At 40.7% G+C, this 16,866-nt stretch overlaps 1 protein-coding gene across 3 annotated transcripts in view; it reads right to left on the reverse strand.

Annotated features, from left to right (window-relative positions):
• The window catches only part of TRAPPC9 (trafficking protein particle complex subunit 9), a 454,651-nt gene that overhangs the window by 261,166 nt on the left and 176,619 nt on the right, over positions 1-16,866 (reverse strand). For all 3 annotated transcript variants that reach the window (XM_062570665.1, XM_062570666.1, XM_062570664.1), the window contains one exon: positions 12,647-12,757. In XM_062570665.1, the coding sequence (XP_062426649.1) occupies positions 12,647-12,757 (111 nt within the window). The remainder of the gene's footprint in view (positions 1-12,646; positions 12,758-16,866) is intronic.

A 16,866-nucleotide genomic window follows, 5' to 3' on the forward strand; every position in this document is an offset into this window, starting at 1 on the left:
CCTTCCTCCTCTCAATCGTGCAAGCTTCTCTTTATTGGAGCCTGCCTTCCAACTAGCTTTGCAGCTCTTCAGGATACAGCTCATTTCCTTGCGTCTCTGCTGGTGGCAATATTGGTAATAAACAGTATGACTGCTGCACGTTCATAATATCACATTTGGTAATAAACAGTTGCAGCATGGATGAATCAAAACCATGGTTTGAGAGCAGCTAAATTATCTTCCATCAAAACGGTCAAACGTGAAAACGGACATTTTAGTTACCGCAGAAGGTTATAACTTAGATTTTCTTGACCAAGCACTGAAGAGCAAAACGTAGACTTTAGCCGCCAATTAGCTGGGCTCTGAAAAACAGCTTCTCCCCCAGCACCATTCTGCCACGCTGCACCCTTTAGGACATATAACTTAAACAGGGGGGAGGGCAAGAGTTAAAACCAGCAGTGGCAAAAAAAAAACAAAAAAAAACAAAAAAAAAAACCACACAATTAGTAGGAATTGCCACAATAACCTTTGTCAGAGTAAATTTAAGGTATAAGGCACAGAGATAGTTCCTATGGCAACCGCTGGCACTTGCAAGGTACCATTAATGAGGAATGCAGTATCTGCCACACAAGAAACCGGACGCAGCCCTGGCCTGACAGTCTATTTAAAGACCTACTGGTTTCTCCCCTGCCCCCTTTTTCAAACTGGAAAGTAAACTGCCGCACAAATATCATTAATATACATATTCTTCTAATTTTGCATTCTCTTACCACCCACTGTCTTCACTCACTGATCTGTTAAGACCTCAGCGTAAGCTTTATTTAAATTGAGACGATCAGATTTACAGCCATCACACGCGTTTCCCCTCCTCTTTGCAAAATAAATTTAGCTCAGCACATACAAAGGCCATGCCAAGTAGCACGACGGGAAACGCTCGGCGTGTGCACCCTGAAACGTGCAGTGGCAGGACTTCAGATAAAATAACATAGTTTCATTTTTTGTGAGGAACGTTCTGAAACTAAGACAAATAAGAATTTTAAAACAATTTGACAATGCAGCATGCAGCTATTATTTTTACAAAACATAACTTACCAGTTGGAAATTACTTCAAATGTATTTTTGATATTTTTTTCCAAATACACACATACATTGTGATTCAAGAAGAACTTTAAAAACAGAAGAAGTTTCTTCTTTTTCCCTTACAAAGTGACCATTTTGCTTTCATTTCTAGTAATTAGCAAAAAAACATTTTTTTTTTTAATCACAATCCCGGACTGTCATTCCTACCACAGGCACTTTCTTTAAAGACAACACTGCATGAATTTATTCCTACGGCCATGACAGAGTTCACATGGGAGGGGGGATCACGAAAAACTAATAAATTGCGGGCTGCTGCTCCTCCTTGCTGTGGCACTTCTGAACACAGGAGTGGACGCTGGGTGTTGTTCAAAGCCACCAGCACTTTAAAAGCTCAGGCCAGCTACAAGCTATTTTTCAGCTACAGCAGGATCACAGAGATGCACATGGTTCATATAAATTGCCACGTACTGCAACTGCCCTCACTTTTAATGCAGGTACTGCTTGGTAAAACTCTCTTTTCTCGTGAAGTTCCTCCTTAATCCAGCCTAGTTTTGTTCAGATCAAGCTGAATCTCTATATGGTGGAGGAATCCTTCACTAAGAAACTTCCTTAAGAGCTCAGAAACGGCTATAAGCTATTACCATTACCGTATTCGATCGTCTTCATCGATCCCAACAGGTAGTTTTTCTCATTCTAAAGATTGCATATTAGATATAAAACCTTTCTTTAAATAATAAATCTCCTAAAGCTAGGGCACCCAAGGGCACGCAGTACAAAACACAAAGCAAGGGCAGTTGACGATTCAGGCAGGTTAAGCGTGGCCTCTGCCACGTCGTGGCCAAGCTTTCGCCCTGGTACTACCAGGTGTTAGAGCTCTTCGAAGCTGTTGAAGCTCTGGCAGCTCACAGGAGCTGCACAACTAATTAACACTGTTTTGACACAGAAGATACGTCTGAGAACGAAGCTTTGCTGATGGAAGCCACCCTGGAAGGAACCTCGAGTAAGCTGTAAATATATTTTTTATGTTGCAACCTCATTAGTCAAAGAAAACGATCTTAGCTAAGCCGCGTCGGTGGCCAGGACTTTGCCACGTACGCTTGGCAGCGACTCCAAGCTGAATTAATATTCTGCCACGTGTCCTGCAGCACTGACATCTAGTTCCTTTTGAACTGAAAAAAAGACACGGAATAAACATAGCAGGAGAAATACGGATGGTAAACTCTTAGAGCTGAACCAGTTTAGAGATCCAGAGTTCCTCCCGCAGTGACTCAACAGCTTCTTCCCAAAGCAACCGCAGTTCCTGGGGACTTATTCAGGAAAGAGGAAAAAGGATTTTAACTATTAAAGGCATGCAGCCACACTAAACCACTGCCCAGCTCTACTCCGCAACGTTGGGCATATCTAGTTTCAATGTGTGCCTGAATTTATCTATAAATTTTTAACTTTAGACTAAGACTAGAATTTCTAACTCTGTCTTGTAACTTACAACACCCTCAACTGTTTCAAAAAATGGTAAAGCAGGTTGCTGTTGGTCCTGCCTCTCCATTGCTTTCACCCTTTGTATCCTTACTAAAACAAACAAATCAATAAACTGTTTAACTGCCTCAGCAACAGCTGTAATAGATAGCAAAAAATTAATAATTAAAATAATTTTTAAATTTTTTTAAAAAGAAAGTCACTATCAATCCTCTCAGGCTACTAAATTTCAAAAAAATATATATAATACATTCTTCCATTTATGCTGTGTGTTTGCTTTCTGGTTTTTTTTTATTTTATTTTTAAGTGTTTGCTCAAGAGTAGCAGCATCGACAGTCCGAAGTCACACCACAGTCCCCCTTTGCTACCCGTACAAACACAAGACCAAAAAGGCTACGTTAAAAACAGCATCATTACGGGAAACGCTGTATCAAATTCTCTATACTGTATAGTTTCAAAATTATGAGCTTTGATTCCTATAACAAAATCTTGAACTATGTCCACTGGAAGGCTGATCCGCAGAAAATATTTTAATACTCTCAACGTGGGAGGTCTCGGGCACGGAGAAGCCTGCAAGAAGATTTCGGGCTCTAATACTGGCCAAATACTTTAAAGCCAAATTGATCGGCTCTAGTCCCCTTGGAAAATTCTGGGTAAAAGCAGAATCCCAAAGAAAGCTGCAACAAAAGTCAGTTTTGCCAAGCCAAGCTGTGGGGCAGTACCAAAACTGGTCCTGTCTGGGGAGGAAACTATAAGATGATCACAAAATAAAAAATAGTCAGTATTCTCCAGCAAGAACGGCCTTTCAAATTGCGGGGGCGAAAGGAGAGGGGGGATTTTTCAGAATCAAGTAACTCTTACAGGGGATGTACAATTAATTTTAAAAGTTAACTGTTCAAGTCAAGAAGATCAGACAAATTAAGGTGTATTAGAGGTTAATATGTGTAAATCTCAGAAGGATGCTATAGCATTAATGCATTACACATGGAAAGCAGAATCTCAAAACACAATCATTATCATATAATGTTGGAATACAGTATGGCATTACATATTTTGTAGAAAAAGGTCAAATATATTATAGGTATAGAAATTACAGAATGCTTTGACTTATATTTATTTTGAAAATAAGACCAGCAAGTGTCCTAGGGTGAAAATACATTTTTAAAGGAATTTTGTATCTCAACTTCCAGGGAGTAAAATCTTTCCAAAATATGAAATTAAGATGATGAAGAATTGTTTTTACACTTTAGCAAAGCCACATGATGACTCTTATTAACAAGCAATATTTTAATTATGAATTTTAAAGAACAGAATAGAAAAACCCAGGTACAACTTCCCTTTCTCCAGCCCCCATGACGAGCTAATATTTAAAAACAGAGATGGATCATTAAGGCGCAACACCAAGATAGTCCGGATTAAAGAATGTAACTTCAGCTGTTGAATCAAAGAGGAAAATTACAGCTAAAACATAACCTGCCTATAACAGCGAGAGAGAACTCGAGCTGTTCCAGAGTACTAGAAGTATTTAACGTTCATCGCAGTGAGATGGCTGAGGACGCCCAACGCAGCTTTCCCCCGTGGGGCAATACGCTGCGACGTGCCCGGCTCTGCTGGCACAACGCGTCCACGCCGCAGGTGAGCTGTTTGCTGAGCAGGCATTTTTGTTCCCTGAGTGGTAAAGACAGCCTGAAAGCACCGCATAAGGCAAGGAGTAATCTAAAAAGCATAGATATGGAGGCTTTAAGCATGCATACAGCACTGGACAGAAATCAAAGTATGCTGGAGTTCAGGGGGAGGAGAGCAGGGTTGCTATTACATTTTTGCGGAGTAAATACCACATTGCATTCAAATTTAGCAGAGAATACTGTATTTTTTTATAATTTAGAGTGTATAAATCAGGACATTATTCCCAGGAAGGCTTCGACTTTTTGCCTGGACCCCAGCCAGTACAGCGACTCCAGGGGTCCAGCAGAAAATCGGGACTCCACTTCTAAAGACACCTTTCTGACTTTAGAACAAGAAAGTCACAATAAAGGGGCTTTACACACTGCAGCATTCACCTAACAGCTTTCAGACTCCTCTTCCAGGTCACCGTCGTTCCAGCTTTCGTTTCCAGTCAACGCCAGAAGAAGGCCATGCCTGGCAAGACAAGAACCAACGCAAACTCCCGGGTTCAAATGACGGCTCTCCCTGAAGGGAAGGCTCATAACACAACTAGTTTAATTACACTTTTGGTCATCTAAAATAAATTAACAGGAATTATGTGTTTTCATTTCCCATCTCAGGAAATCTGTGCTACACTGTCACGACCTTTTTACAGGGGACCGGAGAGTAGGCAGAAAGCCGAATCAGCGCACCGTCCAAGTGTTACTTTAATAAATCCTTTGGCCACTAAAGCAGACCCAACTGGCGTCCGTTCAAGGCAATCCTCTTTCATCCCATTAATGCCGTCGCCACGTCACTACAGCCGCAGAACACACCAACAGTTCCTAAATACACTGTGTGCTATAGGGTAAATTAATCTATTTATCCATAGGTACCATCAACTCAGGTCTGACCTGGAGCTGTACCTATACTTGACTGCTCACTCTGTTACTGGCAGTGTGAACAAAAATGTCCCAAAATGCGTTGATAGCTTTCGTCCCCCCGTGGAGACGATGATTAATTGGGTAAAAAGCATTCAGTTCACTTCGCAGTTTCAATCTGTAACCTATAAAGCTTCCGCGTGCCCAGACCCGCTTCCCTTTGCATTGCCGGGGAGCACTGAAGGCACCAGACTGGTGCCTTCACCAGGTGTGGCTGAACCTAGAAAGTAATGCACCCAGCAGGCGTGCGCAGCAGGGCTGTGCAGGCACACGCTACTTCCACTAACACACCACTTCCAAGTAATCCGTGGGTCCGGAGGCCAAGAGCCTTTCACACTACACAGCACTACGCAGAGAAAATACAGGAAGGAAGGCTGAGCAAAGGAAGCAAGCCCTTGGAGGCAAGGTGCGGAGTGCCAGAAGAGGACACATGCTGGGCAGGTGGGCAATCTCAGCAGGCATAAACTGCTACGGCCACAAGAGGAGCCAGTTCTTATGGGCACGTGTCCAACACAGAAACACCAACACAACACGGCTGGCTTTGGGAAGAAGGAGCAAGTTTGCCACCCCGTAGGTGGACCTTTGAATTGCAGAATATTTTAGGTTGGAAGGGACCAGTCCAAGCCCCATACTCAGAGCATGGGGTGGCCACACAGATGCGCACTGGCAGCCCAGCACCATGTGTGTAATACTGGCCTCTCTCTTGCTCCCTAACATCTGTCTCACATCGTTTCAATTAGCTAGGTTCTAACTTGGACTTCATTGTAATGCATGAAGACCCACACGAAAATTTCACATAGGAAAACGTACAACTGAAAGACGGCAGAGAGCAGTAACGTCTCCTGGTTGTGCTGTCTACTGAGCAGGTTCAAGACAAGTCAAATTTTGAGAAAATTTTCTGCTCTCTCAATCACTGACAAACACTGGTACGAAAACCAGCATCAACTAGGAATACTTAGCTGTCTCCTTCCATGTTCAGCAAATCCACTAGAAAAGGAACAACCAAAATCCATATTTCCCATGGAAGCATTCCTTCCTTTGGAAATTAGTACTTTTGTTTTGATTCAGTTTTAATGAGGGACTAAAAGGCCGACAAGGAGCAACCATCATTCGCTACTTTTTTCTATAATCCACCAATGTCAAAATATGATTTTTCTAAAACCACAGTACAAGTCTATTGGCCTCAATGCGTGTGAGTAAAGGAAGTCTGTGCTCTGATCTCCACGACTTTCTTCAAGAAGAAATACACTTTTCTCCCGCTTAGCTTGCTACTCCACTGTCATCTAATGATTTAAGAAGCATTTATGAATTTTCCTACTTTTTGCCCTTCTCCCTGTTTCTCCAGCACATCTTTCACAGAAATGGAAAAACAGTGACAAAGTAGAAGCACTTCAGCCAATTTCTAATAGGTCTACACTTTGCTGAATGCTTCTATTTAGACTGTTAGTTACTAGGGACCTAAATCTGTTTCCCTCTGTAAGTGCCTAGCACTGACAAACTCAAATAAATATTTTTTCCAAGTATTGAAGCAATGAAGGAAGGAAGAAGTCTGGTTTCTTCTACGAAAAAGGTCTTTTTTAAAAAATAATTTCTAATCTGAATTCTAAAATCAATTATTCTGACTTTTTCGAAGAGCTGGAACCCTGCACTCCGACCAATGTTCTACTTAGCGATCAAGGGTTAAATAAACATGAATATCAGATTTGGAGTGATGCATCATCTAAAACGAGGATGGCAAACTTGCACTATGTCTGCCTGATATTTTGTATAGGGGCTAATCTATATAACAGTGTTCATGCTCTACCTTATTTAACCTAATGAATTCTGTTAGAAATTAACTTGGTCTGCACTCACAATCCTTCCGTTCTCTGAGCTGAATACACAAAATATTAAAAAATGGTACCTGAGCTCAAGTCAGTGTTCAAAGAGGTCAGAAAAATCATCACGCAAGCCAGTTCCAGCTACAGGGCTACCAATTAGTCCTCCTCGATTTTGAAAAACAGTCTGATAGCTGAGATCCACTTTTGATCAGTGATCTGCATCTCCCACCGTTTGATCTCTTCCTCCTAGTATCTGTGTAACCAGAACTGAATGTCAGAGAATCACAGACTCACAGAAAGGTTGAGATGGAAGGGACCTCCGGAGAGCACCTAGTCCAACCACCCTGCTCAAGCTGGGTGACCTAGAGCACGTTGCCCAGAAGCCTGTCCAGACGGCTTTTGACTATCTCCAAGGATGGAGACTGCAAAACCTATCTGTGCAGCCTGTCTCAACAATATTCGGTCCCTCTCTCTATTTGCCTGACATCTGCTCGGATCATACTTGTTTTTTTACGGCACACTCACAAGGAGGACTTACAAGCACCCTGTGATCAACCATCATGACTTTGCTTCTTACCGCAGAGGAATGCCCCTTCCATGGAAGAAATTCCTTGAATTATCTAACTACAAATCAGTCTAAAAACTCAGCTTTTCTTCACTCAATATTTGGCTGGCCTATCCTTTCTGCAGATCATCTCAGTATTCTCTCCAATTTTTCAAAGTGCTTTGAAATAAATATAAACCTCAGAATAGGACCGTAATATTGATCAGACCAGTGCTACATACATTAATTTTCCCTACCCTACTGAACATTTCCTTCCCAATTTCTTTCCTGAAAATAACTAATTGTTCACACCAAATTATGTGGCATATTTAAAGATCAATTTGTCTATTAGTATAAAAAAGGCAAGCCTTACAAAATTGGCGTATTTAACAATTTCAAGTGTGAGGCAAAACAAAAAATATTACCATGAAAGTAGTAAGTGATTTTCATGTTTTAGTTAACACAATCTTCATCATTTTTTAAACTTACTTCAAGCTACCTCAGAGATTGCCAGCTTGCCAAGGATTTAACAGGAAGACTCAGGGAAATTGCTGTGAAATTTGGGTTTCCTTTGATGACAGCACACAGAGCTTTAGCCATAGCCACTGTGTCTTCAAACCCAAACTATAACGTCAATGTAAGGAAGACATAATTAATCTCTCATACAGACAACATGGCCTGCCATAAACAAGAGCACAAATTAAACACCGTCTCAGCAGCTAAGAGAACTAACAATCATGATTTACTTACACATGGACAATAAATCTATTGAGGGGACTTACTGCTGATGTAGAAAGGGGAAGAATATTTACATTTTCACACCCTTTGGCAGACGACATATTTCAAAATGTTTTAAATATGTACGTGCATTGTTAACTAGTACTGCAGGAATTGCAGAATACAATATTTCAATTCAACGGAAAGATTCTTCTTGTTGCATACAAACGATCATTTCATATATATTTATTATTATTAACAGTTGTAAGAAGGATAGCGAGTATTTAACACTAATCATGCAACCATTTTCCAGAGTAATGGCACTTCTGCAAATTCAACATTTAGCCAATTAAGTCTAACAAGATATTCACAGACTTTATAGCTCAATTAATCAATGTATTTAAATAAATTAATTAAGCAGTTGTCAATGGCACTCTTTTAAAATACATATACAAAGAATTTTAAACATAATCTTTATTCTTCATGGATGAAAAAACACCACACTGGGAGATAATAATGAAAATAATTTGGTTCTTAAACTAATTATTCTTAATTGTCATAGGATTTTAAAAAGAACATTTGAAAATAATTGAAGTCAATGCAACAAAGGTTTACTTTTCAAAATTGAGAAAAATACCTACAATTCTGCTAGTTTAAATATAACGGCTAACTTTTTATAGCGGATACGGATAAGACAGCTCGCCTACTCTGCTCAACAACCCTCCTAACAGGCCGGAACTGGTCACCCAGCAGCTGGAACTTCTTAACTTCTGAATGCTTTTGGTACTCTAGTATTTCTTTAGCCTATTTTTTTTCTCATGCAACTCCCGAGTATCCCCACTCCACTTCCCACATGCCATTTGATCCCTTTTATCTTGTTCTTACGGCCCATTTGCTCTTCACGTCTTCACTCCTCACTCCAGTCCTATTCCCCTGCAGTTCCAAGTTTCAATGCTTATGGTCCTTGCACCAAGGCCAAAAAAGTCTAAACCCTCCAATGTCTCAAACTGCTCCATCTACAGCCACCAGCTGTGGAGCCTTTGTTCATCCCACATACCCGAAAGACTTCCACAGCTTGGTTGTGTTGTACCGCAAAGACAGATGAGAGGATTGATCCGCTCAGACCACTACCTTGATAAATCGTCCCCTGAATACGATGGTGGGATGCTTGAATGCCAGATGTACTCTGCACAGAATGTAAATGTAAAGGCAGTGTATGGTATGCTGTACGAAATGAGATATCCTGGGGCACATAATGAGATAACGTCTATTACCATAAATTACAAAGTGATTTACGCATAAATGAGGGTTGTCATGAAATTTAATTTTAATGGTTTGATTATCAAGTAAGAAACACAATAATTACCATACCTAAGTTTTTCAATAAATTAAAATCACTGCTACTGGCAACGCTTTTTTTTTTTTTGTTAACATACATAATACAATTGCCTGCCAGAGCTGTCTGCTGTATTCTGCCGTTTCAAAATATTCAGCTAAATGCCACATTGCTGTGATAAACAAGTTCAGTTACTACTGATTGCATTCGTAACATTTCGACTCTGATAGCAGAGCCCAACAACGTACAACCGTACCACATCTTCACCAGCGCACAGTTATTTCGTGAAACAGCTTTGCACGTGCCAGGCTCCACTAGTCTAGAAACCATCTGAAGACTGAGCTTTCCAACATGATATTTAAGAGAATTTGTTTCAGCTGAATAGGTTAACGAAGCATATAGACACCACAGTGTTACACATCTCGAATATTTTAATCAACTCTGAAGGCACTGCAGACCCCCCAGTTTCACTCAGTGTAGTGAGAACTTCTTCCCTAGGGTAACTTATCTGACCACTTGCTGCCAGGACATCAACTGTCCAAACAACATATTTCAGACTGTAGATTAAAGCTGAAAATCTCTGCAGATCAAACACAGGAAGCAGCAAAAAGTCATTTGGTTTTGATCTATAGAACCCAATGAACCCAAAACACAGTTTCAGCAATACAGCGAAGGACCCCCCAACTCCCATTCCTCTCTCTTCCTTGGACCTGCCACCGTGTAGGAAAGGAGGAGATGCGAGTCTCCCTCCACTCTCTGCTCCCTTCCAAACAAGCCTTCTGCAGACAAAAGGCTTCAGAGTAAAACCCATCACTGATCGTCCTACAGTGGGACACTGCAAATCGTACCGAAACTCAAAAGGGGAGTTTGAAGATCACTGTCCATGTAACACCCCAGGATATAGGAAAAACGAAAGGTTGCTCCTTTGCGTTTGTGCATGCACAGAAAATATAACAGCAAAAGACAGAAAAGTGAGTCAAGAAACAACCCATCAGCACCATCATCGATTTGCAGTAAGAAACAACTGGTTAGTAAAGCAAGTGTTCCTCACAACTCTTTATCCTAACGTCTAAGAAAGAGTGCAGCCTCTCACAAACTTTAATGGATATACATGCTTGAGAACAGTTACACTGTGCACACTATATATTCCTAATCAATGGCTTAAAAAGTTAAAGTTATAAGCTTAAGGTTTCCTAAAAGCTAAAACGATAATCTTTATCAGTCAGCAGAATAACCTTACTGTACAGAAATGTTTTTTCTCAGATAGTACTTTAATGACTAGAAGATGGCAGCTTTTCTTAGCAGCATCTAAATATCATTTTTTCGCATTGCACGTAGTGCTGCCGTAATGTTTATGCTGTCTATTTTCCCCCTATCTCGGAACTAACTTAAGCAAACGTAATCTCAGTCCTTAACGTGAAAGGACTGTGGAACGTTCTGCGCGTTTGACCCTTTTTACGTTAACACAAATAAGCGTTACCCTAGAACAGCAGGGGCCTGGAACACACCAAGTAAGACGGAGGCTACAAGATGTACCAGGGACTGCTCCGCTCCGCAAGAGCTTGCCAAGACCGGGCAGTGCAGGAAGAAGCACAGCATCCAAAACCTTCCCTCGCCTCCGGCATTTTCTGCAAGAGCAATGCAAGACTTCCCTACAAATCCCTTGTTACCAGGTACGAGCGTACTTATTCTCTGTATTCTGCTTTGACTGCTCCATAATATCCTCAAAATACTCACTTCATATTCAGACAGAAAACATTTGATTGAAAAACAACCCCCCAAAGTTGGTTGTCCCATGTTAAGACAGAAGGCTCGAGAACCATTGCCCCAAAGAAGAGGAAGATCTCCGAGTTGCTCTTTTTTTCAGAAGATTAACAAAAGCCCTTTGCTCGGGATTTGCTAATTTTAAGGCTCAGTTTATGTTCCATCTAAATTTCTCTAGCAGATCGATCAGAATAAAAATTAAATATTTTAAGCAATATAGCAGACATATACAGAGTTAAATTAATAGCTTACCATTCAAGAAATAGAAAACAAATGAGTGTAGAACTTAGAGAAAACCTAGGGCAACTTATAAACAAGAATAAAAAACATATTTTACAGTAAGATTAAAATCATTATCCTTAAAAAGCTCCAAATACTTTCAACAGTTATACAATCCTCCTTGATAAACGACTGCTTCAAAGGACTTATTGAAAAGGTTTATATCCAGTACAATATAACGATTTAAGGATATCTAAACTTCAATTACTAAATCCATAGGAAAATGAAAGCAACTCAGTCAAGGAGATGCAAAGTAACATTGTAACATTATTTGTAGCATTATTTCTATTTATTACCTATCACTAGCAAAACTGGGAAACCGAAATTAGTATTCCAAGGAGCTTACCAAATACATGATGCTAAAAAACAATGCGAAATAACAAAAGTCATATGAACAAAATTACAAACACAGTATGGATAAAAATATGCACGTTTTGGTGAGTATCTAATTTGCTTCTTTAAAAAAAGGTCAGTGCTTTCTAAATAAAATGCAAATGGTACAAACACTGTATTTTAGTGCTATTTTTGTCCATCCCTCAATCAAGAAAGAAACGTCAAAATTCAGCCTCCATTTGAGCAGATGTGCTTGTTGATGGCTGTGATATCAGTCACTAACAGCAAAAAGCATTCAAACTTTACTAATATTATGAGCTACTCTAAATTTTTTTTCTGCCCGACTGCACGTCCTGCAAATGATGTATTCTTACTTCGAACTTAATAACTGGATTGAGACGGCCAAGACACCAAACACTATCTCTTGAAACCCAGTGCTCAGCTGCATGACTTGGGACTGCAGTGCAGCTCCTGCAGAGGGGAAATGAACTGTGCTGATGATCCATGACCAACCTGAAACATTTCCTCTTTCACAGTTCCACCTTTTGGGGACAAAAATGATGTCACTTAGATGAAATGGTTGTTGGAGGGAGATAAATCAAGCAACACTATACATGTTTGACATGTGTAAAATATTAAAAAAGAAAAATAGACCCACAATAACCTCAGTAGGGTATAAGTAAAGAAGAAACAGGGCTACAAATAGGACCCTTTTAATACTGAAAGCACTCACCGCTGACATTCCCCTGCGTGCAGAATTAAATCTTCGTTGTTCTTAGCACTAATGGTCAACTCATGCTCTGTAGAATTGAAGACATCAAGAAGTAGATGGCATTGCCGGGTGCTGCTCAGAGAAAAAAAAAGAATTTTCAACATTTTCAACAATACACCACAGAATAATTAGATTATATATGTGTGTGTGTGTTTGTGTGTATATCAGAATATATATTTACATTTATTCATATATATACACATTCACACATATATATTTTATACTTCAATTATTGTGTTATTCTTTTACTGGAAACTATGTTTCCTATTTTTTTAATTGAAACTATACAGAAGCATATAAAGCCAAAGAAAAACTAAGTTAAATGACAATTATGACCTGCACAAGCCCCAAAGCTTATGGTCACCCACATATATTTTCACTCTGCAGCTTTCAACCCACTTCTGTTAGAAAGCCACAGATTTGTTTTCTCATTTTTGAGCATTCAGGTTAGACAGATGTTATTAGTTCAAACTACCTTGACACTATCTTTTTAAGAAACAAAGTTACAATCAAAATTTAAATGCTTGCCCAGCAAAAGGGAGCAAGTCCACGTACTGCTACAGCTCTTTTGGCTACAGATCAAGCGAAGGTGGCAACTAGAATACTGCCAACATTATAGCAACTACTCCAAGAGAGAGGACTCGGTCTCTTAAGAGGAGAGAGAACGCTGTCTCTTCTGGCAGAAAGGCAAACACAGGCAAGTCCTAAGGGAAAACCTTCCGGCCGGCAGCCACTGTCCTTCCAACCCAAACTTCCCTGGAAATCTTTCGCCATGAATATACCAACCGCGCTTCTCATAGTCTTGGGAAACAACACTGAGAAAGCTCCACGAAAGAAACTCTACTGTAAGTTTTCTTTAGGTATTTTATCTCCTTGTGGAACTAACCATCAACAGTAGCATTTAGGGAAGATCATACTATAATACAAAGAAAAAAAAAAAGAAAAAGAAAGAAATGGAATTATGCCCGATACAATCATGTGGCTGCGATAACACTTTATCAGTCTACTCCAAAATCCAAGACTTCCCAAGAAGCTAATTAACAACAGAGAAGTGAAATATCCCGGCCTCCTGAGGCATTGCACCGCTTAGGTTTCACTAGCAAAACGACCTTGCAGTCTGAACGCAGGGAGCCCGAACGCGGCTGCCCGGCGTGCGCTGCGAGGCGCAGCGGAAGGCAGAACCGCCGCGGCGCGCGGACCGCAGACCATCGCAGCGCCAACTCCGTTCCACCGCGCTCAAAAGCAAGCCCGGCGCGCCAGACGGCCCTAGTGCCGCTTTCACTCAGTCGCTTCACAAAAGCTAAACCGCAGAAGAAATAACCAAATAAACAAACAAGCAGTCCTCGCCCTCGGCCATGAGATTTTTCACCGCAGCAGAGTTTTCCACCGGTGAATCAAGTTGGGAAAAATTTGTCATGGGGACTAAAAAATCTGCTAACTTCACCAGAATGAAAAAAAAAAAAAGAGTGATGCAAATGTCTAATTATTCAGGCCTACTACTCCCAAAATCCCATGAAAGCAAATGGGACTACTCCATTTAAGTGAGTTTGCCAGAAGGTAGAATAGCGTAGTTTTTCTGAAATTAAAATAAATTCTTTCATAGTAACCAGAAATGTCTTTGAGTAGATATGAACTTCTGAATTTTGCAGTAGTCCTATATATTCAAACACCATACCACGCAGCTGCATGCCTCAGGTAGCCAAATATGTTTATCCTACTGCACATTAATTTGCAATTAAACCCAAATACCAACCCTTCCAAAGGAAAATTAAACTCTAGCAGTTCATGCGTTTAGGAACTGTTCTTCTATTTTGGAAGCAAGTCCTCCAGATCTTGGAGGTTTGCTTCTGAAAATCAAGGAATACCATCCTTCAGACCACGCGCAGAAGGGCCTGTGCTGCTACCTTGCAAGCCCTTGAGATGGAAGCGCTCCTATCACAAGCCCGGGAGGCACAGGTTCAGGCCACAGCAGTGACAGCAGTGTCACACGCCATCAGGCACTAAATGACAAGCAAACACAGTTTGGAAAGAGGGACATCACTCCTGGAGAAAGCGAAAAGCAAAAGGGGATGCAGAGACTGTTTCTGTATTTTTAGGGGGGGGGTCAATCTTTTCAGATAAAAGCCTACTGAAGACGGAGAAGCGTGCACACACGCAGCTGAGCGCCTGAAGCAAACACACCAAAACGCACAAATTTAGAAGAGATGAGATTCAGAAGGAGCGGGAATTCCCTCCCTTAACATATATATATATGTATATATGTATATACTGGAAGGACAGTACTCAAGTCAGTAGCCAACCTGTTCCAGGAATGAAGGAAAAGGAAAGAAAAACCAGCCCGGTTTCCACCTCAGCAGAGGGGCGTGGGACAAGACCTGTAGGGACATCACTGACTTCTGCCTCTCCAGACATTAAGTTAAGGTCTGCAAGTGAAACTTCTGGTAGCGAGTATGTTTATAAAATTTTTGGATGTAGGATTTTTAATATAACCCATAACAACTTCCCATATTGGAACTTGTATCCAAGTAAGGAAAACTAGACAAAGCACGAGCTCTGGCAAGTTAGATGTAACACCATGAAGAAGTTAAAAGAAGAATAAATCAAAAACCCACAAGTCTTCATGGAGCAGCTTGCTAAAGGCCTGAAAACTAGCAAGAATTTTTCTTTTCTTTTAACATGTCACTAATAGAAATGTTCTGGAGAGCTGGTGAGGTCAAGCTATGAAAGTTTCAGGAAAACAATGAATAAACAAGAAAGCCACATTAATTATTTATCAATGTTTGTTACAAGTGAACTTATAGAAATCTTCTTTTGCAAAATATGAATATAAGGACCTATCTCAAAGTGTCAGTAAATGAGATTTTAGAGCCAAATCATGTTCATAGAAGAGTTCTAAAAAAAAAACTCTAACATGAATTTGTTGAACTCTTACCTGCAGTTAAGTCTGTTGCTGAAACTAATCGCAGAAGTACAGAAATTTCAAATGTCCCATTATTGTTTTAAGTGTTTTAAGGCAAGAAGTGTTTTAAGCATTTTAAGTGTTTTAAGGAAAGAGAAAAAAATTCAGACTATGAACTCTGTCCTTCATACCAGATGAAGTAGTATAAAAATGCATATATGCTAACAAATATTTTTAAATACCCAGAAGAATAAATAGAGCTAAGGGTGACTGAACTAGCTACCATGGTGGCCTACTGAAATTTTTGTCTCAGAATAAGCAGTTATAAGCCACTGTTTCCTGGAACCAGGAGATATCATCCTACACTTACCCATTTCCTCTTTTTCTAAACTATCTACCTATCTTCTTATTTCTGTAAGAGTTGGATATGACACTCTTTTTTCATATAGAAATCAGGATCTCTCTTCTCTGTCCAGTTACCAAGCTGCAGGAATGTTTTTTACCTTCCCCTCATCTGGTTGGCTGAAATTCATCAAAATTTATTTGTGCCAGAGGCAAAAACGGTTAAAATGATCGTATACGCTTCTTTTGGGGGGAAATAAGATCTAAAATTATCTGGAAAAATATGATCCTGCAAACAAAACATGTCTTTTCTGAACAGAATGATATCAAAATCATTCTATTATCATAGAATCATAGAACCAGTAAGGTTGGAAGGGACCTCTGGACATCATCTAGTCCAACCTCCCTGCTCAGGCAGGGTCACCTAGAGCATGGTAGACAGGGTTGCATCCAGGCGAGCCTTGAAGATCTCCAGAGAAGAAGATGCCACAACCTCCCTGGGAAACCTGTTCCAGGGCTCCGTCACTCTCACAGGGAAGAAATTCCCCCGCACGGTCAGGTGGAGCTTCCTGTGCTTCAGTTTCTGCCCATTGCCTCTTGTCCTGTCACACGGGACAACTGAAAAGAGTTTGTCCCCGTCCCCCTGACACCCTCCCTTCAGGTACTTGTACACATTGATCAGATCCCCCCTCAGTCTTCTCTTCCCCAGGCTGAAGAGGCCCAGCTCTCGCAGCCGTTCCTCGTAGGGCAGGTGCTCCAGCCCTCTGATCATCTTTGTAGCCCTGCGCTGGACTCTCACCAGTAGCTCCATATCTCTCTTGTACCGGGGAGCCCAGAACTGGACACAGGACTCCAGATGAGGCCTCACCTCATCTGAGGAGAGCGGCAGGATCACCTCCCTCCACCTACTGGCAACAGTCTTCCTAATACACCCCAGGAC

This window comes from Rhea pennata, chromosome 2, assembly GCF_028389875.1.
Source record: "Rhea pennata isolate bPtePen1 chromosome 2, bPtePen1.pri, whole genome shotgun sequence".
Classification (NCBI taxonomy): domain Eukaryota; kingdom Metazoa; phylum Chordata; class Aves; order Rheiformes; family Rheidae; genus Rhea; species Rhea pennata.